Genomic DNA, 25,585 nt, shown 5'->3' on the forward strand with positions numbered 1-25,585 from the left:
TGTTAGTTCAATGTAGATTTTGATATTTTTAACAGTTCTATATTCAAGAACTCATTTTGGGAAGGTCCAAAAAACATCAGTTGTTCCTGGTTTATTTGCAGGTAAGCAGTTGATGCAGTATAATATGTATCCTGTACTAGCTTTTCTGGATGGAACTACCTCAGCTATATCAGAAAAGGAACACATTGCTCCAAGCAATAAATATTCAATTGATGACAATCACCTGGAGAAAAGTGAGCTAGTAGAAGGAGAAAATCAGAAGAAAAAGACAAGTCAACTTTTTAAATTAGAGCCTCTCACGGAAGAAGAAGCAAAAGAAGAAACATTGTTTTACTTATGTGAACTGACACCGTCAAGTACATTAGATGGTGAAAATTCTTTACTGGACAGTTAGCCAATAAGTTAAAGGTTTGTATTGGTACATCTAGCAAATAACTAACTTAAAACTTGAAATGTTTAATTTATACTGTAAGATTGATTTGTGTAGTTCAGGTCCTATATTGAAATTCTTGTAAATATGTTGCTCTCTTTTTGCTAATATATGCAGAGTACTTTGTTCCACTATATTCTTAATAACTCCATCAGAAATCAGCTCTATGTTCAAGTGACTTTAGTACTATTGCTGTGGCATTACTGAGCATTGTTTTATTTTTGTTACTGATGGCAACAATGTAAGAAATTGGAAAATCAATACCTTTGAACTTGTGTAAATTTTCTTTTTACCCAAAATCAATTTGGGATTATTAAAAGCACTACCCTACATTCCATAAAGCTTAAAAGGAATATTAATACTGTATGTATTGTCAGCTAAAGCTTGGCCAATGTTCATTAATATATTGTAGCTGCTTTAATCAGATCCTTAATTGTCTAAAACTTTGAGTAGAAATATTATTTGAAAACATAAGATTCTATATTTTGAGGGCTAAAGGACTTGGAATAGAAATGAAATGCTTGAACTACAAAGCATGTCATTATATTGTTAAAGTTAGCTTCAGGTCTGAACTACAGTGATGGTGTTCTGGTTTTGTTTTTTGTATGCACAGAAACTGTTTCCTTGTTTCTGTATGTAAAAGCCTTGTTTTCAGCTCTTTGTTATTGACAGTACCTGCAGGGCAGGTTAAATAGTTTGCCCAAATGACACTGGAACAAGCGATCAGCTTAGGTCAGTCTGTGGCAATTGTATTTGGTTTTGTGCTTATTTTTGGCATAACCTTGAGGGTTATTTTTCCAATAGTGACATGTTTATATATTTGGAGGTCAGCACAGAAAAGCGTATGTACAAAAATCAAGTTGCAAATGAATATAATGTGGGAATAAGGTCAACAATGCATGTACTTTAGCTTTGTATTCTAATTGAACTGTGCCTACAGCACTCTTGGCTTCAGAGTAGAAATGAGCTTCAGCTTAGACTTGGTCTTTAGAGAAGTACTATACCATAAATAAGATTGAGGAGGTTGTAGTTCAGAGAAAAATCCTGGAATTGTACAAGCAAGATAGCATCTATAGAACGAATCTTTCCAATCAACTTTCACACTGCTGCCCTTGCACAAGTTTGCATCATTGTGCTGGTGCACCAAATGTAGATAAATTCTGTAGTTTGCTGCTTTCTGGTCCACTAAATGCTTTCTTGGAGTGGGCCTAGTGTGAGGTTCCAACCATAAACAGTTATTTTCTCTATCTTTCCGCCTCTACCTCTGGAGATAGTCCATCCAGTATCTTTTATAGGCCTACTGATTCTCAGCTACCTCTTCCCACCCTGTCACTTGTAAAAATGCCACCCCCTTCTCTGTTCCATTCTGGAAGAGGAACAAGTGCCACACCTGCCCCAACACCAGCACCTTCACTGCCATTCAGGCCCCCAGGTGACACTTCACCTGTGATTCTCTTGGTATCTATGTGGCCTCCTGTACATTTGTGACACCTGACATAGATGGGGAGACTGCTCTATCTGCCTGAAAAAGCTGGTAGCCACCCATTTCAATTCCACTTCGCATTGCGACATGTCTATCGCCTCCTCTACTGTTGTGATGAGGCCACACAAAGGTTGGAGGAGCAACACTTGGTATTCCATCTGGGTAGCCTCCAACCTGATGGTCTGAATATCCATTTCTCAAACTTCTGGTAATCTTCTTCTCTCTCCCCCCAACCACCCACCTTTTTCCTTACCTGCCCATCACTCATCTGCTAGTGCTCCTCCTTACCTTTCTTCCATGGTTTTCTACCCTCTCCCTATCAGATTTCCCCCTCCTCCAGCCCCTTTCATCAATTAACTTCCTAGCTCTTTATTTCATTCCCCTTCTGGCTTCACCTACCACCTTGTACTACTTGCTCCCCTCCCCCACATCCTCTCCTTCCTTTCCAGACCTGTTGATGAAGGGTCTCAGCCCAAACAGCTACTGTTTATTCCTTTCCATAGATGCTGCTGACCAGCTGAGTTGTTCCAGCATCTGCAGATTTTCTCATTTGTGATGAATAGTCCTGGAATGTTTGTCAATTGAAATATTCAATACAGTAAAATTTTAACGACTTTGTCTAAAGTAGCACAGAAACAGGTGAATTTTCCCTACATATATAGGAAAATCTGCATAAGTTTACATTGTCAAATGTAATAATAGTTAACAATCTATATAAAAGCCCTGTATTTTAAAGGGACTTCCTTACAGAACTGATGCCATTTAAGATATGCTACGAATTGGGTCATATTGCAATTGGAGAGGTTTTAACTATCTGCAGTAACATTAAAAAAAATCATGGTTTGAGTTTATTTGAAATACAACACAACTAAAAATATATAGTCAATACAAAGTTGAAATGTTAAGTGACATGTAGATTGATCTTAAAAGTATTCATATACAGCAACTAATTAGATTTAAATTTGCATAGAATTAATTGATACTGATCTTGGCATTAAAGCTTCAATAGAAACTTATCCTTATTATAAATAGTTGTTTTTCCATCATGAAGGATTTCTTAATTTCCAATTTACAAGTCAGTACTTTGAAATCCTCATCACTTTTGCTATCTCATTCCTGGCTGGAGTTTCAATAAAGTTAACATCAAATTTATATTAAAGTGATACTCATTTCCAAATTTAATGTTTATAATAAAATCCACAACCATTTCCACAATCACTTCTAGTTTACTAAATGGCAAAATTAAATCTGATAAAGCAAGGCTAGTCAGCGATCAGTATTGATCTATCTTTAAATCTAACATTAAGTATATACACCCTGAAATTCCAGAAAACAATTCCAATACTTAAGTGCAAGTTGCATTTGTCACTACACAGCGAGTCATTTATTTTGTAGATAGTATTCTAAATCATATTATTGACTAGCTTTATCCTTGTCACTAAGAAAATTTCTACAGACCAATTACACATTAAGACAAAAGCTAGCTTTTTCCTCTTTAAATATTTAGTATACAACAATATTTTAATATGACACTGATATTTACCATCAATATAGGCAAATCATTTTGATGTTTGCATTCATCAGCACTAGATTATCCACTGAATCTGTTGAACATGTCAAAGCTGAGGTATTAGCCATGCAATAAAAGTGAAAAGCTTTACACACACACACCCATGTTTATAATTATGCGGTGGTCTTCAAATACTGTTAGCTGAGTTTTAATCACAAGACTAACTAGACATTGAAACAACAAGCCACATGCTTTAAATGTTGGCTCTTCAATCAAAGTCACGAGTTGTCAAAACAAGTGGTGCAACCAGTGTCCATCCATAGAGCAGAATACAAATCCAGCTGGAAGAAATCTTAACCCAAACTGATGGCCACTTGCTGGTCATTTCATAAGAGGAGTCAGGACTGAAAAGAGAAAACACAATTATCGTTGACGCACAAAGCATGCTGAATATGATAAAATATCCACAAGGCATGTATCCTTAAGTGTGCCATCTATCTTTATGTGCATTATTCAACCTCCATCCCCTTTATGTTTGATTAGATGCACAAATCTCTATTGCGTTAGCCAAGTCACTTTACGTGGGTAATTTACCTGCTCCTTACAAAATGACCACCCCCTGCTATGAGACAGTAGGTAGATCATCACTTCATTAGTTATATACAGAAGGTGGTGTATTGCTCTTGCTAGTCATAACTGGATTCTGAACAACAGCACTGAATCTCATCTTAGACCATAAGATACACCAGTCAAATTCCACTATTTGGCTCATCGAGTCTGCACCACCATTTTATCGTGGCTGATCCATTTCCCTCTCAGCCCCAATCTTGTGCATTCTCCCCTTATCCCTTCGAGCCCTGACTAATCAAGAATCTATCAACCTCTGCATTAAATACACTCAATGACTTGGTCTCCACAGCCACCTGTGGTGACAAGGTTGGTGAGCTTACGTAAAGTTCAGTTCCCTCCAAATCAACAATTGCTTGTTTTCCAGCAAGACTCACTGAGCACAAAATTTATTTGGGGTGGCATGACAGCATTGCGGTTAGCATAACACTTTACAGTTCTAGCAACCTGGATTCAACTCCCACAGCTACCTGTAAGGAGTTTGTACGTCCTCCCAGGAACCGCATGGGTGCTCTGGCTTCCTCCCATGATTAGGCTACGGTTAAAAAAGGCTGAAAGGGTCCATTCCACATCAATAAAATAACAAAATGTAGCATCGCTAAAGAAGAATCTTCATCACCAAACCCAATATAAAAAAGGAACAAGTACAAACTTATCATGCCTCAAGCTATAATACCTAATTCTTAATGATAGTTACATTAAATACTATTTTCAATTTCAAACTACTTATTTTTCCCATAGAAAAACAAGTGTAAACTGAATACTCAACACTATCATCAGTAAATGAAATGTTTTGGTGTAAAATATTTACATACCTATACCAATTGGTTAGTGTCATCATAATGTAAAGGGACGCCAAAAATAGCATAAAATGAAAGAAGGAATAGCTGTAGGTGACACCGTCTCTCTCATTGTCCTCTGCGCGATGTGTATTGTTGCCATCATCCAGTGAGCTGTCACTTCGAGGAACTCCTTCTTCTATAAGTGTTGATTCATCACTTGTTAGAGTGAGTTTGTTAACTTGGCTGTTGTTTGATGTTCGAATACTGTCAATATTCAAAAGACTAAATGTTAGTTACTTGCTATAAACAAGCAATTGCTGCACAGCAAATTAGTTTGCGTCAGTACATTATGCCAATTCATTTTCTCTGCTTATGAACACTTTATTTACTCAGAATTGGGAGAAATTAACAAAATTAGTCATTGTGTGATGCAGTGTTTACCTTGTATTCAAGGTTTATGAAAGCTAATGGAAAATCTGGGGTTAGAAATTAGTTCTCAATACAAGTGGACATTGTACAATTTGTATACATTGAATTCTGCTTCAGAAATGTGGCTGTACTGAAATCTGAGCCCTTGATATCACATTAAGTCAAAAACATCATGATTTATGCGCAGTAAATCCAAAGTCAAGATACAAAGGGCTGAATAGCTGGAGTCAATAATCTGCACAAAATAAAAATCCTGATGAAGACATTCTATCAGCAAATCCCCAAGACAGCAATTTCAGCCCTAAACAGCTACCGCTGCTTCAGAAATAATGCAAAGTATTAAGTCGGCAGGTTTGCTGAAAATTTGGACAATGTTAGTTTGCAATCAAGACAGGAATTGGCTCAAAATCCAGTAATCAAAGTCTTTTTGACTATTTATAAGGCAGAAATCATAGCAATATCCTGTGCTTGATTGGATTCGTATTTCCAAAACCAACAAGCTAAATACCATGCAGGAAAATACAACTGTTTGGACTGCAATCCCATGAACCATACTAACTGTTCATTTCTTATGCCACCATGCCTGTATTGTGTTCCATCTTCAACTAGGATGCCATAGAATATCAGATAGTAAAAAAAAGTTATTAGAAATAATTTAGAAAGATGTTAATTGTTCACCGAAATAAAGAAAATCAAGGAGATAGTAGATGAATTGAACAAGCATTTTCCGTCAGTCTTCACTACAGAGTTTAACATCCCCGAGAGAGGAAATGAAATACAAAAGGAAAGCTAATCATCTGAAAGTAATACTGAGCAAATTACAAAAACAGCAGGCTGACAAGTCCCCAAAAGAAGTGGGTAATGGGATAGCTGAAGCACTACTTTCAATTTTTGGAAGTTCTTCTGATTTGAGAAACATTTGAAAACAGTCAAATTAAGTCCTTCATTAAAAAAGAGATAAAACTACAAATAAATTAGCTTAATATCAATTCTAGGGAAGAAATTGGACTAAAAATGTTTTATATTATTTAATCTGAGGAAGTGACAACTCAAACTGACAAAGTCAAATCAAAATTAGAAGTTAAAAGACCACTTAACCACACCATCCATTCACCCATTATTTCATGATATATAAACATAATTTACTGTCACAATACAATTTTGGCTAACATGTTTAGTCATTCTCCAGACACACTTTTTTTAAAATAAAAATACTCCTGATGAGATTGTTAAGATAAAATGTACATCAACTGACCTTGAATAAAGAACACAAAGTAAAAACAGAATCAGTCCTATAATGCCTTGTGCATCCCACCACTGGATGACTTGACCGGGGACATAAGTCCCTGTGCTATTGTACCCAATCATGCTCAATAAACTTGGATTGCATTTTCGGTCTGTAAAACACACACACGAAAAGGAAATTACACGATTAGCTGTATTTTCACCCGGTTCCATGCTGCAGTACTTTGACTCTGTTAGATCTAAATGTTCCAGTTAATAACATTCTTAAATCTGTAAAGGGATAATTCAAGTATTTTAAAGACCAAATTAAATTAATTATAAAAACAATTCTAGTTGAGTACCTCCTTACCCGAAATGCTCGAGGCCAAGTGTTTTTGATTTTTTTCCAGATTTTGGAATATATAATGAGATAGAAACAGAAATCTACAGCACTTGACAGGCCCTTCAGCCCACAATGTTGTGCCGACCATGTAACCTGCTTTAGAAACTACTAAGAATTTCCCCACCGCATAGCCCTCTATTTTTCTAAGCTCCACCTACCTATCAGTCTCTTAAAAGACCCTATTGTATCCACCTCTACCACCGTTGATGAGAGTGCATTCCACGCACCTACCACTCTGTGTGGAAAAACTTACTTCTGACATCCCTCTTGTACCTACTTCCAAACACCTTAAAGCTATGCCCCTTGTGTTAGCCACTGCAGCCCTGGGAAAAACTTTCTGGCTATCCATATGATAAATCCCTCTCATCATCTTATACACCTCTGTCAGGTCACCTCTCATTCTCCGTCTCTCCAAGGAGAAAAGGCCAAGATCACTCTACCCATTCCGTGCACCACAGACAGTTCTGAGAAGTGACCTCACATATGTCTGCAGAAACAGATTAACATTCAATTTATTCAATTAAATGTTATCATTAAATCTATTCATTTCTAATGCACCAACAAACTTGCACACCCTTCAGTCCACTAAGTCTATGTTAACTCACAGCAACCTCATCAATTCCATTCAACCAAATTACGTATTTTCTCAATAACCTGTTCTCACTGATGTGCCCATTAAAACCCATGAATTCTCTTGCCAACCACTAATGACAACTTGTAGTAACTAACTCTGTACCATTACATCCCTGGGATATTGTAGGAAACCAAAACACCCAGGGAAAACCCATACCACAAACTTCACTCAGGTCAGAGGAGCTGTGAAAGAACTGTGCCAAATGTTACACTGTCACCTTCATGATTCCCATCTTCATTTGACAAAATAACAAAAAGCAGAGAGCATTGTACCTTCACCCAACAGTCCAAACTCCTCTTAGGCTGTTTGTGGTAACTTATTTTTTTATTCTTTCTACTTCTCTAATATTTATTTCTGTGTACTTGCAATGAGACTGTGACACTGTAATTCCTTGGGATCAATAAAGTATCTATCAATTGTGAGGAAATACCAGCAGTAAACTAACTGACAATTTTGCCAAGACCTTTTTTTTGTCTTTGAAAAGTAATCTTTTAAGGTTACACACACAAAATGCTGGAGGAACTCAGGAGGTTGGGCAGCATCTGTGGATATGAAGAGTCAACGTTTCAGGCAGAGACCCTTCGTCTGGACTGAAGAGGGAGGGGGCAGGGGCCCTACAAATAAGGTAGGGGGAGGGTGGGAAGGAGAAGGCTGGTCAAAGGGTTGGGGAGGGGATAGGCAGGAAAGGTGAAGAAGGAATGTAAGGGGAAAGCACTATGGGTAGTAGGATGTGGAACCATGAGGGAGGTGACAGGCAGCTGGAGGAGGAGGAGGCAGACTGAAACTGGGATGGGGGGGGGGAATTACCAGAAGTTGGAGAATTCAATGTTCATACCAAGGGGCTGGAGACTACCCAGATGGTATGAGGTGTTGCTCCTCCAACCTGAGTTTGGCCTCATCGTGGCAGTAGAGGAGGCCATGTCGGATGTTGCCTGACCTGCTGAATTCCTCCAGCGTGTTGCTTTGACCCCAGCATCTGCAGAGTATTTTGGGTTTAATCTTTTAAGGTCTACTCCCATCGATCTGGAAAGTAGTAAAACAAGACAAGGTGTTTTTACCCCCTATATTTTTAAGTGCTGAAATTCTTAATTCATTTTAAGGCAACTTAGTGCCATTTTCAATGCCACCCTGGGATTGCCTGGCTTGAGTATTTCCAACATGTTATTTCAGTATGACACCATCTTCACAGTGCCAGAGTATCAGAGTTTCAGGCTTAATGTATAACAAGGAGCATTATTTTTAATATATATCCTTTATGACATAGTTTAGGAAAATGATCAAAGTACCTGGTTCATTAGTCATTGCTGACCATGTAAGATACATGGTGTACAAAGTGATGATGGAGGATTGCAGCAAACCAGATCGGGGCTGAGATTCCTGAAAATAGACCCATCATATAAATTGTAGAATATGCTTTTTCCTTAAGGTAATTTTGAAGACATGACCAAATATTCAGACAGCAAAGGCCTACAGTCTTATTCAATGCTAGCTTAATTAGTTAGTAGGTTCAATCATTTTGTCTTTGCAAGTTTCAACATGTTATACCTGCATACTTCCCCTAGCATGATCATGTATTGCATATTTATTATTGATGAGCTCACAAGCATAATTGCCCAAGGCCTGGGTGGATATTCTATAAACTCCCAAAAAAGCATTTGCTTAACTCTTCACAAGAGATATTCCAACAAAAAGTGTAAACTAAAGCTCAAATGCATTATATTTGCCATTTATAAAATTAGGTGTGCATTTTGAATACAAAAAAAGATGAGCTAAGGTTTTGTTGTGAGAACAGAAATACCTTGGTTGAGCAGAATTGAAAATCATTACCAACATGCCAGCATATTTTTAAAATGAATTAACTCAAAGAGCCATTTCAAGATTTGGAAAGATATGCTTAACTTGTTCTGAATGTTGTTTAGACCACAGAATACTGCACGCACTTCTAGATTCTGACTCAGTGGAGAAGAAACAGAAAAAAATTATGCCAGAGATGGAACTGCAGACAACTTCTTAACAAGACTGATAATAGTTGGAAGTCCAAGACAGTAGAGATCAAATCAGAACCCTGATTGGTTGGAAATAGTGTTTTTTTCAGCTATCTTTACCACATAAATGCTAATACAAGAAAGGATGATTGCCTAAGCAAATGTGTAGTTAACACAAGAGGCTCAATAAGTCAAGTACGGAAAACAGTCATTGGAAAAATCCAGATTAAATGAGTAGGGAAAAACTTGGCTGGAGTTTGAACAAGTACGTCATCATCCACTTTGATTCAAAGAGGACGAGTTAACAGTATTTTCCAGATGTGCTGAGCAGCAAAGGAGTACAAATGACCAGGTACAAAGATAAAATAACAAAGATCTAGTGTGCAGGTCCTAAGTGTGATAAAAACATTCAGGCAAGTTGGCCTTTCATTTCAAGGGGAATACAATGCAATGTAAACTTGAAGAAATAATGTTTCAGCAACTGGCTGAGTCATACATCATCTGAGATATAATATTCTTGACTGGGCACTGTATCTCAAGGCAGCCATTTTGACCTTGCATTGTGCATTGGCACAAATCAAGCCTTGAGGGCTACATTTCTGAAACCATGGAACAAACTCAGCTTATGTTCTTGCACTGGAAAGAATGAGATGTCTTCAAAAGGGTAAAATGATTTGAAGTAGATGATCAGGCATGCATTGCCTTTAGTAGAGGAACCCATAAAGAAATATAAAATTAGAGGCAAATTGATGGGATTGAAATAAGAAAGCATTGCGCCGGCTGCCACCCCTCTCCCTTACACACATACAGAATATAAATCTACATTTCACTTTCTTCTCACTCTATCCCTTAAAATACAGTGGATCCTGAACCAATTGTAACTGTCAAGACCATAGGTGGAGGTTATAAATAAGTTGCACATCAGCCTTGTTCCACTATAATTCCAGGAAAAGAGCTGTAGTATTACTACGAGCTACTGTGTTACCCTGCTCCTACATTTACCAGGAGAGATAAAACAGAAGTGAGAAGCAGAATTTATGTTTTTTGTTGATTTGAATCCTGAACTCCAAATATCATGTCAACTGTCCTGAAGTTTCCAAAACATACCTGTATCTTTGGCAGGATGGACATAACAGAGGCTGCCACACATAACAGCATATTTAAACTGATGAAGACTTTGTTCTCAATGCAGCCCTCAGGATGCGTGTAGTAGCAGTAGAAGAGAACTATGGCAATCAAGGACAAAAGATAGTTCACGCCAGTTGCCGACAGCAGGGCTGTAAGAGAAAGTATACATACTCTAACCATCTTGTGCAAAATCTGAACAGTAATTTCAGTAAACTTCAGTAGAGTCTCAATTTTCACCTACATCCTACTTTCATAAACCCACCACACAAAACGCACATCCACACTACCCTTTGGAGTTATTATTCTCTAGTATGCTGTACTTACCTGCATACCAGCACCTGGAATTGCCTTCTTCCATTTTTTCAACCCATGACTCATTCCAGGAGTGGGCAAAATCAATGAGTAGGACCAACTGGATTAAAATGAAACAGAACGCACCAGCCATTCCAACATAGAACCAGACTGCAAATGAATAAAAATACAGTTTAATATGGCAGTTTAACATACATTATATACAATTTTAAATTGTGCATTTAGGACACTATTATGTTTTGTAAATTCAAAACATTAAATATCAAAGGAAGACATGGGAGTCCAGGAATGCGGGTCTGGCTTCCAATTTACTTTAAGCAAGGCATGCATGTATTACATGGTAGCGTGCTGACACTTACAATTCACATATTTGTACTTATAACACATAAGGAATTATTTAAAGAACGCGTGTGTATACACACACAAAGATCACTCAAATATAACTGAAATATTAAATACACAACAGTAACCAATTTTTTTCTAAAAGTCCTTGATATAAAACTTTTTTGCAATTTCTATTGATGGAATAACAAATAAAAATTAATAATGACCATGTCAGTTTACATATTTAAAAATATTAATGCAAAATGGTTAATTGCTAAATAGGAAATTTGTGCTAATTTGCACTAAGCTTTGTTTAAACTATGCTTAAGACTATTATTTATAATTCTCTTGGCAGACAAGATTTACAAGACTGAAGAAGTGAAAGAGTATATATATTACAGATGGACGTATATACTGGGACTGTCAAGAAAAGGCAGTTTAGAGCTTACCTAACAGAGGTCTTTAAAATTACAAAACATTCTGAGTATGGTTTCTTGTGAGGAAGGAAGTAATATGATAGGCAACTTCATTACTCAAAAAAGGTGTGAATGTGGAACCTACTGTTGTCACGAGTGACTGCCTTGAACAGTAAAGCAGCAGTTAAGGAAAGGTGGACAAACAAGAAAAGGGAAGAGCTGTAAATTCATAGGAAGATTTTTGGAAGGAGGTTCACATGCAGCATATATGCCAACATGGACTGGCTGAGCCCAAAATGCTGACTCCATGCAGTACATTTTGTGCAACACTGTGCCAAGTAAATTAGGTAGTCAATTGCCAATACGTGAAAATCTGCAGATGCTGGAAATCTAAAGCAACACACACAAAATGCTAGAGGAACTCAGCAGGACAAGCAGGACTCTTGATGGTAGGTCTCGGCCCAAAACATCGACTGTTTACTCTTTTCCATGGGTGCTGCCCGGCCTGCTGAGCTCCACCAGCATTTTGTGTAGATAACTTGCTGCTCTGCAAATTAACTGAAATTATTTTCCTGTAGAAATATTTTCCCTGCTTGACCTTGAATACAGACTTTCCTTCACTGCTAATCAATGCTGTCAAAATTTTATGTAAATTGCTGAACTCGCAATATCCATACTACAACTGGGGTGTATTGTAATTGAACTAAGACCTCGTCCACACCAATAGGCCACATTTTGCAATTAAATGACCTGGTAAGAATTATCAGTACATCCATTGTACAAACCTGTTGTGAAGGGTCCTTCTGGAATGAAGAAGGCACCCACTGTGATTGCAACCATTGTGGCAAATTTAAAGAACCAAAATCTAGAAAAGAGTAAAAGGCAGCAAGATCATTGTCAATCTACAGTTCTAAACAGGTTTCTTAATATCCTTTTTGTAGTCAAAGCAGGCACTAACCAGCAGCACAAAAGGTATACTGTATATTTGTATGTGCCCAAATAAATTATTATATTCCTGGTAAAAAGATTTCAACTCATTCAAACAAATGTTTTCATTAAAATGAAAAAATGTGCAAAATTTAGTACTTTCACTCCAATGCCAGGGGACAGGAGGCAAAACCTCAACTAATTTAAATTTAATTAATTAATTAAAATCTTCATCATTAATCAATGATGTTCTAGTCAACGTCTTACTGTATTAATATCAATAGTTCCTAGGACAGAAGTCAGAAATACAACTAGTTAATGGAACAATAATGGCATAGACATCTTCTCCTTTGCTATTTTATGTACAACTATGAAGCTCAATTAATTAGCTAGATATCTTCAGCGGAGAGAACAAAAAGTAGTCAAAATGTCAAATTCTGTGGGCACAAACTCATCCTCAGACACATCTTAATTGAAGTTTCAAAGTCTCATTGTTGGAAAAAAACAAGAGTCAAGTCAGACTCGTATCAGGTTGTACTTCAATGTCTGCTGCTAATCAAGAAATTATGACATATTACAGCCAGAGATATTCCATGAGATAGTTTCATCAGTAGTTTGAGATTTAAGGAAATTTAAGCTATACTTTTGTCTTAGAAAACCCTTCGGATTGAAAACAAATTCCTTTCATTCCAGTTCTGTGAAGGGGTAATGTGCAACCTTCATGGTGGTGCAGGAGGAACTAGAGTTGAGAATATTGTTAGTTTGTGTACTACAAACAAAGGTAGGTTCTCACGGCATCCAGAGATCTCCCTATGATCCATCAGCAGCAAGAAATTCCTGTGAAACAATGGAATTATTTTTCTCCCCAAGATGACTATGAGGACATCTTCAATCATTTCAGAATCAAGTTTATATCACGGAACATGTCATAAAATGTGTTGTTTTGCAGTAGTACAGTGCAATATGTAATAAAAAATCTATAAATTACAATATATAAAAAACAAATTAAATAAGTAATGCAAGAAGAGATGGGGAAAAAGCAAGTTAGTGTACATGGGTTCATTGTCCGTTCAGAAATCTGATGGCAGAGAGCAAGAACCTGTTCCTAAAACATTGCGTGTGTGTGTCTTTATGCTACTTCACCTCCAACTTAATGGCAGTAATGAGAAGAGGGAATGTTCTGGGTGATAGAAGTCCTTAAAAAAAAAAGGATGTAATATTGAGGCTTTGTAAAGCACTGGTGATGTTGCACTTGAGAGTACTGTGAGCAGTTCTGGGCCCCTTATCCAAAAAAGGATGTGCTGACATTGGAGAGGGTTCAAAAGATATTCACAAAAATGATCCTCGGATTGAAAAGCTTGTCATATGAGGAGCATTTGATGGCTGTGGGTCTCCACTCACTGGAATTCAGAAGAATGAGGGGTAACCTCAGCGAAACCTATCAAATGTTAGAAGGGCTCAATAAAGTGGATGTGGAGAGGATGTTTCCAATGGTGGGAGAGTCTAAGACCATAGAACATGGCCTCAGAATAGAAGGGCGTCCTTTTAGAATTGAGAGGAGGAGGAATTTCTTTAGCTAGACAGTGGTGAATTTGTGGAATTCTTTGCCACAGGCAACTGTGGAGGTCAAGTCATTGGGTATATTTAAGGAAGAGGTCTGCTCCTATATCTTATGGTCTTAATGATACTTTTCTGCCCTCCTGTCAAAGCCCAAAATAGAGTAACTGCTTTTGGGAGTCTAGCACAAGCCACAATGCTAGAGCTAGCTAAGCACACTGAGACCTTGATGTTGGGATGTTGGCATGGGAAAGAATGGTGACGTTGGCACTGGATTTGAAGAATATCGATATTCCTTCTCTCGTGTTCTGAGCTGCCGGCTGTATGCTGAACATCACTCAAAAGCACACAGGCTTCAAAATAACAATTTATGCAATGCTTTAAAATGGAAACTTGGGTAGCATAGTGATGCAAGTTACTACTGCCACCTCAGTTCTGCAGACCTGCATTTGACCCTAAACATACCAAGTTTGCATGGCCTCCCCATGTCTCCTCTGGGTGCTCCAGCTTCTTCCCACAGCCTTAAGGCAAAGGTTAATTGGCCACTGCAAATTGCAGCAAAGTGGATGATAGGCATTTTGGGGAGGGCAGGACATGGTTGAGAATTTGAAAGGATAAATGCAGATGAGTGCTTGATGGGTTTGGACTCCCATTTCCGTCTTGTGAAGCTCTATAATAAGCTCCAGGAATGCTTCGCAAAAGGTGAAAAATAAGGGACTCAAGACCAAGTAAAGTTTTAAAGGTGAGAAATACAGAAACAAGGTTAACAAAAGTAAAAGGAAAAATTGAAGAAGAAAGCCAATGAAAACATTTATAACTTTTATTAGCTTTTCTCTAACTTCTAGCATTGTATTTATAATTCTTTATTTGCTACAATTGTTGAAAGTTGTTTTTTTTGTTGCATATCACACCCGGACCAAAACACCACCGCAAAATTCTTAACACATGTAAATGATCTGAAAAATAAAGTTGATCCTTATTCCAATCATCCTCATACTCAAGGTAATTTAATCAGAAATGCCTTCAATCATTGTTTCAATGTTTTTTCTTTACACTCAGCTTTAAGAAGTCCTTTACAGAAAGCATTAATAGAACTGGTGAGTGTATCACTTAGCAGATCTTTCTGGTGCAACATTGATGTGTCCTGGGGGGGGGGGGGGGGTGTTAGAGTGATTCATAGTGAATAAAAAAAAATAAGTGTCTCAAAAACTGGCTGAGAAGATAAGTAGGCAGCTTTAAACTTACTCCCACAACACCAGCAATTACACAGTACACTTAGAAGCTGATTACCTAATTGTCACATGAAGCTAAAATTGCTGGTAACTTACCCTCCCTCTCCCACTTAGAACCAGAATGAAATCTATTACCCATTGTGTACTGCAGCCCTTGGGTCCTGGCTGCTCTTCACTTTAATCATCAGCAAGGAAAACAGAAGGAAGAACATTGCCATGCCAAAGCAAACCCTGTACACTGCCTTGTATCCAACCAGCACATCACAGTTCACCTGTCCATGGATACCAGGGATGGTGGTGCCCATTCCACCATCACAAAACCCAGGAATCTGCATAGGAAATGGGGGAAATAAGAGAAATTAAAATTACTCATCATTTAAATGCAAGAAAGTTGTAAGTAAAATTAAAAACACTTCTGTAGAGAAGTAACTTCATAGCTCTTAAAACGTATCTGTGTTGAACAAAGTGCATTTATTATCAAAGTTATGTATACATCATACAACCTTGAGATTTGAAACCTTACAGGTAGCCACGAAACAAGGAACCCAAAAAGAACCCATTTTTTTAAAAATCCAAGAGCGCAGAGAGAGAAAAAAATCATGCAGACAAGCAAGCAACAACATTCAGAACAAAAGTGAGTCCATAGACATAAAGCCCGGAAAAGGCTCACAGCTTCAACCGCAGTTCATCACACAGCAGAGCAAATCATCACTGAGCCTGCAGACATGAAACCTGGAGCAGCTAGAGCAAGCCCCCAGCCTCAGCACAGTGGAGAGTGGAACCAACGTCACGGAGCAATGAGCAGAACTGGCCCAACCCTTCCCTCTGGTTCGGACACCCTGCCTTTTCAATCCATCTGGACCAGTGTTTAAAGTGTCCAAACATCGGGTCATCCCTTACTCTAAGACCAGGGGCCTGTTGCATCTCAGTGATTTTAATTAACATGATACATGACTATGAAGTGATAAAAGGCTATTCCACTGTGGTCTAAACACAAACTATTAAATTTACTTTAAAGACAATTCACATCCCCTTTCTAGCATCCATGAAAATTTCTATTCTTCAGTCCCTGGGGTCTGTTTATTAACTAAAAATAAAAAGATGCCAGTCTTTCAAGAATAAGTACAGGCATACACAGCTTATGTCCATGGACCAATAAAGTATCAACATACCATTATGGCATTTAAAATTGTTCTTTTAAGAACCAGGTATTAATGATTCACTAACATCCTTATGAAGTTGATGGCAGACATTTGCCTGGCCAAACCCAGAACATCAGTCACTCATCAACACTCCATCAATTCCAAATAATAACACTTTCAGTGGAAACCAGATAGAAAGTGAGTACCAATCTTCTCAGCAACACTCACCTGTCTAAAATAAGCTTTTCATAAAGCTCCTGAAAAACTGCCAAGATCCATCTACTGCAGGAATCCACAGGACCCTCGGTTAATGCAATAAAAAAGGTTGGGAACCCCTGATCTACTGGAAACCTGTACTGATTAACCTAATGGACATTCATACTTGGCTTGACAACAGACTTAAGTAGCACATGTAAGGTACCCACCATTGTTAAGATGGCAAATGCCCAACAAAAGTGAATACAAGGACATTGTGATCCTCGCTCCATAGTTGAAGCATTTTCCTTCTGCTACGCACATTGATCCAGATGCATCATGCCTTATATTACCTGGCCAGCTATATCCACCTGGCATGCTGAATTTGCCTCTGCAGATATACTTTAGCTTTGACACCTCCCCACAGTACAATAATATCTCCATTTGGTGTCAGAAGGATAATTGGGAAAGCAAAAACAATATATCCAATAGTTCATCCCAGATGTTTTAGTGCATGGAAGGACCCGGCAAACCCAGTTACTAAGTTCTTGAGGCATTCCACAAATTCCCAGGCAAGCTTCTGGTGACAACCATTAGTACCACCATGGATTCATGAGGTGAAACATTTTAGTTCAATTGTTAAAAAGCAAATTTAGTCAAATGAAAAAAAAGTTGAAAAGTGTGGGGGGGGGGGGGGGGGGGAAAGAACTTTTTAAATTATAAAACAACTACCTGGAGCAAACTCCACAGAAACATGCCTTGTGACTAACCTGCTTTCAGGGATATTTATGTGCCTTGGCCTTCCCCAACCTTCTGCAATAATGATCCTTTAACCCTTTCTCCCTTGTTTACTTAACTAGCATTCCTGTAAATGCATGAATTCATTAGACCCAATGCTCCCCGTGAGAGCCATCTGCACATTTTTGCCACACTGGCATTTAAAATATAAAGATGCACTTGTGCCAGATGGCCGACAGATACTCAACCTTCTTGAGCTGCTCTTCCATTCCTGGCATTAACATGATACAAGCCACTGCCACTCCGAGCAGCAGAAAGAATGCAAAAATCAGACGAGTCACTGTTGAGTTCTTCCCACTGGGACAGCATCCGCAAAGAAGGCATGGTGCACTGCCACATAGACACGGTACCTGCAAAGAATCAGAAATGAACTAATAAAACTAGAAAGCCACAAGAGATTCTGTAGTCTCTGGAAATCCAAAGTAACACATACCGAAGGAACTCAGCAAGTCAGGTGGAATCTATGGAGAGGAATAAAGAGCAGACATTTGGGCCAAGACCCTTCATCGGGACTTGGCCTGAAATATTGGCTCTTCCATAGATGCTGCCTGACCTGCTGAGTTCCTCCAGCATTTTGTATGCGTTCCTCTCCATAAAGCCATACATGTAAAACAGTGTATGTTACCTTTAAGTAGATTGCTCTAAAATTCATGAGAATTTTATGAAAAAAACCTAGTGTTAAATGATTAACACTTTCAGTCACTAGACTGGGTATTAACAACTGAAACCAGTAACCTTGTGTGGTGCTGTATGAAATTCAATGAACCAGGTTGTGTCTGGACTGCAAACTCTGCACACACAGCTTGGGTGTACTCAGGGCTTCCTGGCAGTCACACTGTTCTCAAATTACCAAGTGTACACTCTCACTGTTACCTTCAATAATAAACTAGGATTTCAGGAAATCCTAAGAAATCAGTTAAGTCCCACAGAGAACACTAATAATGTTATATTTGTGCACTGAAATGGCGGATGAAATGCAACATGGATTCATTTGGAATTACTGACCAGAAATGGAAACCATATTATATTTTAATTTAGAAATGCATTTGAATAGCGTGTGTGGAGAGAAAAGAATAGATTGATAAGCTATATAATCATGATTTGAGGTACAACTGCAATGTCCAATAATCTGAATTATTGTAATCTGTTAATAATCACATTGGAAAAACTGATGAAATAATCACGTTGGAAAGAACTCTCGCACAAGGTGACGGATGTGTTTAAAGAAAACTGCGATGTACCATGGAATGCAGACAGGTAACAAATTAGTACATCAGCTTCAACACGTTGGGTGATAGTTTTCTTACAGAGAGCCACCCAACCGGCACCTGTGAGCCAGCGAGAACATCACGCCCCAGTTCTACAATACGTTCTCTCGCCCTATCAGCCAGTAACCGCAGCTTGTCCCATAAAGGGCAAGATGAAAGGCAAACCAGGATGCAATCAATCTCTATCAGCGTTTGCACTGCAGATCAAGTAATACAACCATCACATTTAATCTTTATATACAAACGGAAGAAATTCGCAGCGTCAACTAAAGGAGAAAAAAAATTAACACAACCAGCCATCTCAACAACCGCCCACCCAGACACGCAGTCATTTATTACTGCAAATACGCTTCAGATATATAAAAAAACGAATTGAGCTGTCTCGCATTCATCTATAAAGGTGATTTACGGCTCGGCAGCTGTTCCATCGCGGGCCCTCGGTCGCCGGACAATGTAGACGCTGCTAACGCGCAGAAACAGCAGCGAGCGGTTGTCGGCCGGTCGCCAGCACCCGTTCTCTAAAGGCCCCACCGCCATGACTCATCTCTTCAGCCTCCATCACCGCGAACGGCAGCAAGCGCTCGACACTAAAAGAGACATCCCCCGCCCGGCACAGAAAAGAACAAAGGCAACAGTGGGTCCTGAACCCGTGCTGTTGTGCGCCTTTGTTCGCACGGTTCTCGACGAGGGGTGGGGGGTGGGTGGAGAGACAATTCGTCTCCGGCAGTTTGCTGCACACGCCTGTGGGTAAAGCGACATTGCCCCGGATCTGTAATACCTACCCAGCTGGCTAAAGAACAAGCCCCGAGAGCGGCGCCCATCGCTCCGGCTGCCCGCCTGCGCTGCGATACCCCCGGACTGACGGCTTGTTTACCCGCACCGCGCTTCCGCCTGCGCGCCCCCGCCAATCCCCGTCCGGCGGCGGGGCGCGCGCTTCCGGGTCCGAGCGGCCGGCTCGCCCCCTTGCGATGACAGTGCGCGCGCAGTTGCCTTTGCGTGATCCCAGTCTCCGGGCAACTGTGAAGCCCGTCGGAATGAGTTGCCTCCCTGTCCAGCGAAGCGGCTGCAGTCCACGAGTACTACACATGAAAACGCAACAGCTCAGACAGCAGCTAAGGAGTGGAAGAAATAGTCGACGTTTTGGGCCGAATCCCTGGATCCTGTCGATAGATGCTTTGGAGTTCCTCCAGCATTTTGTCCGTGTGTGTCTCTGAATTTACTATAGTCTCTGTTTCATTATTTTGTGCATTGGTAAACTATTATTGTTCTTATTATTCAGTACTTCATTATTAGTTCAGTCTAAGTGTGTTTTTAAATATTCTTGCTGTAACGAAAGAATTTGCCACTTGGAATCAATAAAATATTATTATTTCCAGCATCTGCAGAATCTTTAGTGTTCATGCTTTCCATGAGCCTCTTCCTCACTTTTTCCGGTTTCTAGTCTTGCGTTCGGAGTGTAAAACCATGATCATTCCTTCATTTGTGATCGCCTAGACCTCTCATAACCTTTTTATTCTGCATGTCTTTGAGCTGCTGTTATATTAAGTATCTCAATCACGTTGATCCTAAGTTGGCAGTACCCATCTTAAATCTCTGCACTTCTCTCTATTTCTATAGAGCTCAAAACTTGGTCTTCAACTAAGCTTTAAAAAGTGCCCACATTTTGAATATTCGTAATCCCAGATTCTTACTTCATCTCAGAGCACTAATTATCTTCATTGAGTGATATTGCAATTACAAGCTCACACTCAATGTCAGTATGTCCAAGAAATTGATCGGGGACTTCAGGAAGGGAAGTCAGGAGAACATGCACCAGTCTTCATCAAGGGCTGACCAGTAAAAAGGATGAAAAGTTAAGTTCTCTGGCATGATCTTCTCTGAGGATCCCTGGGTACGTCAGCAGGAATATTTCATGAGGAATTTGAGGAGATCTGTTATGTCGCCAAACACTCTAGCAAATTTCTACTGATATACTGTGCAGAGCATTTGACTGGTTGCGTTGCCACTGTGTATGGAGGCTCTGATGTACAGAATTTTACAAAGCTATAGAGTAGAGGTTCAAAACTATTTTTATGCCATGGACCAATATTATTAAGCAAGAGGTCTGTTGACCCCTGCTATAGAGGGTTATAGATTCAGACAGTTCCATCATGGACACTAGCCTCTCCACCATTGAGGGAATCTTCAAAAAGTGAAGCTTCAAGAAGGTTCAAGTCAAGTCACTTTTATTGTCATTTCGACCATAACTGCTGGTACAGTGCATAGTAAAAATGAGACAACGTTTTTCAGGACCATGGTGTTACACGACAGTACAAAAACTAGACTGAACTACGTACAACACAGGAAAAAAAAACACAACAACTACACTAGATTACAGACCTATACAAGACTGCATAAAGTGCACAAAAACAGTGCAGGCATTGCAATAAATAATAAACAGGACAATAGGGCAAGGTGTCAGTCCAGGCTTCAGATACTGAGGAGTCTGATAGCTTGGGGGAAGAAACTGTTACATAGTCTGTTCGTGAGAGCCCGAATGCTTCGGAGCCTTTTCCCAGATGGCAGGAGGGAGAAGGGTTTGTATGAGGGGTGCGTGGGATCCTTCAGAATGCTGTTTGCTTTGCAGGTGCAGCGTGTAGTGTAAATGTCCGTAATGGCAGGAAGAGAGACCCCGATGATCTTCTCAGCTGACCTCACTATCCGCTGCAGGGTCTTGCGATCTGAGATGGTGCAATTTCCGAACCAGGCAGTGATGCAGCTGCTCAAGATGCTCTCAATACAACCGAGGTTGAATCCATTTATCAATGACACTCATCATCAGGATGTGTCCTTTCCTCATTAATGCCATCAATCAAGGAGGAAGTCAAGGAGTCTGAAGATGAACACTCAACAGTTTAGGAACAGCTTCTTTCCCTCTGTCATTAGGTTTCTGAACAGTCAATGAATGCATGAAAACTATCTCAATCCTATGCCCTCTTTCTGCACCATTGGTTTATTTTTAAAATTGCTTAGTCATTTTTGTGCATTGCACTGCATTACTAAATTTTATGACATATGTCAGAGATAATAAACCTGATTCTTATTCATTGCCTCCTATTCCTGTTTTCCATTTCCCACAGCTCACCACTTCCTTGATTGTCTCTAACCCCACAGCCCCACATATTTCATGTTGCCACATACTTTAATTCTAATTCTCCAACAACCGCTCGCTCTCCACCAGCTGTGACCCTTATTGTTTCATTCTGTTTCACCACCTAAACGAGTTCTTGGCATGGCAAACCGGAAAAGAATAAATGTGATAAACCTTGATTTGCAATGGATAAATGTTGTAATGGGCTGGTTTGATCGGACCCAAACCAATTTGAGTGTCCAGGAGATGTGGTAATAATGGTACAAGCACAACACTCAGGCCTTAATTATTGTAATAAAATAAACCACACAAAATGCTACATAGTAAGCTAGAAAGATTTCCACAAAGATTTCAGTTCTTAGTCTCCAACTTGATTGTTGCTGTTGTTGGGTACCTGATTGCTACCGTTGTTAGGGGAATTCCGAATTCCAACTCTGGGTCTGGGTCCCAGGCACAACTCAATTGCAATTCTTTGGTCAAGGTGAAGTCCCTGGAGCTGAGGGAAAGGTACCCTGATAAATAGGGAGTTCCACAAGCACTGAGACGTGCAGAGACAGATAAACTCTTTGGTCTTTTGCTCTCACGATACGGTTGGCTGAGGCCAAGGAGGACTCCAGCTGCTAGCAGCAAACATTGGATCTTAACAAACCTGCAGCATTCAAATTGTATAGATACCTTGACACCTTGTATGCTGTGAGCTCACAAAGAGTTAAAGTATCAATTGGAGCTGTTCAGACTGTCATCCAATATTTTACAGAATTGAATACACCACAACACAGATGTGAAAATCAGCAAACAGAAATTTTTGAGAAGATATTTGAGGCCCTGTGTTGGTCAGGGTCAACCATGGATGATGCAAGCCAGCACACAAGCCAGGGCAGTATGATATGGAGAGCAAGCTGTTGCCCACACAGCAGGCTCCCACTCTCCATGCTGCTGAATCCAAAGGAACAGCAGAGATTGATACAATTTGGCACCAGCATTATTGCAGGAGTTGTCAGCAAGCATTGAACTCACTATGGGACTGTCTTGGGAACTCCAGCTACAGATTGTTCCTCAGGGTTTACTCTGGAAGCCTTCCCCATGAATGGGTACTCCACAAGGCAGGGGAGGTTTGAGATCGGAGTTTTCCTTCTCGTAGATGAGCTGCAAAACATGGCTGACAAGCCCTATTTGCCCGAAGGTGCCAGTAACTTGCCTTTTCCCTTTCTCTTGTCAGTAGAAACAGTTTTGCCAGGTTTAGTAGCTAAGCCACACATGAGGGCCAGGAGCTGGACTTGGTTGTCAGAGGCTATTTGAGATGCACGACATTGGGAACATTTTATAGGTAGTTGGAGCTCATCTCCTCTACCACCCTCGGCTATGACAACCTTAAGTAACCAAGCTGAAAATATATATGAAGTCAAAATATAAAACAAAATATAGAAGCTGAGAATTTAAAGAATCATTATAGAATGCAGATAAAGCAGGAAAAGCACTTATTAAAAATTGAATATTATTTGTAGGATCATGCCAGGATAGTCATTTAAATTGGCAAGAGATTGAGGACTCAGCAATCCATAGAATTATAGCTGTATTATTCACATTTACAAAAAGGAATAAGGCATGAAATCATAGTCAAATTAGCTTGCTCTGAGTAAAATGCTTCAGATTTTATTATGATCTTAGCACAATTCACCTTTTGTTTGAAGCCCACTCTTTTCCTTGAGCCCTGTCACTAAAGAACCTTCTGGAATACAAATGATAGTTGCCAGGTTTATAATGGTGCTTTTTAATGTGCTGAGTCACTCAGATGAGAAAGGAAGAAAAGATTCTCTGTAGTATATCCCTGGCTTTCACTGTTGTTGTGAGAAAACTAGTGCTGAGTGGTCAGGACTGAGTAAATAGGAAAGAAATTTTCCATTAGCTGAAGGGTCGAAAACTAGAGTGCACATATTCAAAATTATTGAGTAAGTATTAGAGTGGAAATGAGGAATAATAGGAGTCTGGAGCTCTCTGCCAGCGAGGATTTAAGAGGCAAAAAACCCCCATCATACTTAGGAAATACCTCCATGTGTGTTTGAAGAACTATAACATTCAGGAGCAAAGTTCAAGTTCTAGAGGTGGGGTTAGATTAGAAATCTCTTTGGAATGGCTTGGCTGCGATGGGCCAAACAGTCTCCATTTGTATGGCAATGTTTCTATAATTCTCTTCATTTTTTTTGTTAAATTAAGGTAATTTCACAAAGTAAGGATTTTAATTTTAAAACTTTCACACACTTAACCATGATTAGGTGGTGCTGTACTCTGCTAAAGCTTTAATGGTCCTGGAAGTACTCCCCAGTTAGGATCTAGCTATCCATAGATGTGTTGGTACAGTATTAGCAAAGTGGTGCAATATTCAGAGGAAGTGAAAGATACAGCTAGGCAAAGCATCAGAATTCTCTACTGTTACATCCACAGCTGCAACACTTTTTCTCTATAGTTGTTATTCTGTCTCTGCTTTTGCTTTAACTCGTACTACCCAATGGCAGGAAAGGGCAATTATAAACAAATAATCCATTATTTCCCAATGGATCTTCTTTTTTTTTGGACTCATCAATGTAATTCTGACTTCCCTGAGACTTGCTTACCAAGGCAATGGAAATTCCTCAGTGTCATCATATCAGAGGATCTGTCCTCAGACCAGTAAGTGTGTGCCATCATAAACAAGGCACAGCAGTGCCTTTGCTGGCTTAGAAATATGTGAACATTTGGCACATCACCTCAAGCTTTGGCAAACATCCATACTGTAGGTGCACAGTGGAGACAATCCTGACTGGCTGCATCACAGCCCGGTACGGAAACACCAACGCCCGACATTGGAAAAGCTCACAGAAAGTGGAGGGTACAGCACCATCCATCGCAGGAGGATCCCTCCTCGCCATTGTCACACCTCCTGGAAGGGTACCACAAGAAAGCAGCATCAAGACAGAAGAGATTCTGCAGATGCTGGAAATCCAGAGCAACACAGACACACAGACACACAGACACACAGACACACAGACACACAGACACACAGACACACAGACACACAGACACACAGACACACAGACACACAGACACACAGACACACAAAATGCTGGAGCAGCTCAGCAGGTGGCAGCATTCATGGAAATAAATGAGCAGTCAATGTTACAGCCAAAGCACATCAGCAACGATCACCACCGTCTAGCCATGCTCTCTTCTCACTGCTGCCATTAGGGAGGAGGCTCCCCTACTACCAGGTTCAGGAACAGTTATTACCCTTCAACAATCAGGCTTCCAAACCAGTGTGGATAACATCACTCACCTCAACTCCGAATAGATTCTACCACCTGTGGACTAAATTACAAGGACTCTGACTCATGTTATCAGTCTTTATTATTAAATTTGTTATTAATTTTTTTCTCAGCTCAAACTGGTAAAACCTGAGGTAAGGGCATAGCTAAGCACACTGTTTTCTCAATCACTAAGAACTTTCGGACCATTTAAATGTAGATTTCTGAAGATTTACATAAATATTGCTGTGTAGCTCTAAATGTTTAATGCTATCGTGCAGTGATTTTAGCATGACACCAGTTGTAGATATTACTATTGGGATAATGCATACCCTGTTCATGTTCCACAATCTTTCAATTTCCTCTTTTAA

General features: G+C 39.6%; 2 protein-coding genes across 2 annotated transcripts in view; one reads left to right on the forward strand and one right to left on the reverse strand.

Moving 5' to 3' along the window:
* hsf2 (heat shock transcription factor 2) overlaps positions 1-3,641 on the forward strand; it is a 40,413-nt gene extending 36,772 nt beyond the window's left edge. The window contains exon 12 of the mRNA XM_059981490.1: positions 102-3,641. Within this exon, the coding sequence (XP_059837473.1) occupies positions 102-394 (293 nt within the window). The 3' untranslated portion in view covers positions 395-3,641. The remainder of the gene's footprint in view (positions 1-101) is intronic.
* serinc1 (serine incorporator 1) lies at positions 2,749-19,745 on the reverse strand. The gene is made up of 10 exons (XM_059981492.1): positions 19,589-19,745; positions 17,727-17,888; positions 15,539-15,732; positions 12,473-12,552; positions 10,960-11,097; positions 10,615-10,784; positions 8,809-8,899; positions 6,517-6,658; positions 4,866-5,096; positions 2,749-3,827 (listed from the first exon to the last, which is right to left on the reverse strand). The coding sequence occupies exons 1-10, from the start codon at positions 19,625-19,627 to the stop codon at positions 3,692-3,694; spliced, it is 1,383 nt and encodes a 460-aa protein (XP_059837475.1). The 5' UTR covers positions 19,628-19,745; the 3' UTR covers positions 2,749-3,691.
* Positions 19,746-25,585: the final 5,840 nt, after the last annotated feature.

Source organism: Hypanus sabinus, chromosome 10 (genome assembly GCF_030144855.1).
Source record: "Hypanus sabinus isolate sHypSab1 chromosome 10, sHypSab1.hap1, whole genome shotgun sequence".
Lineage (NCBI taxonomy): Eukaryota > Metazoa > Chordata > Chondrichthyes > Myliobatiformes > Dasyatidae > Hypanus > Hypanus sabinus.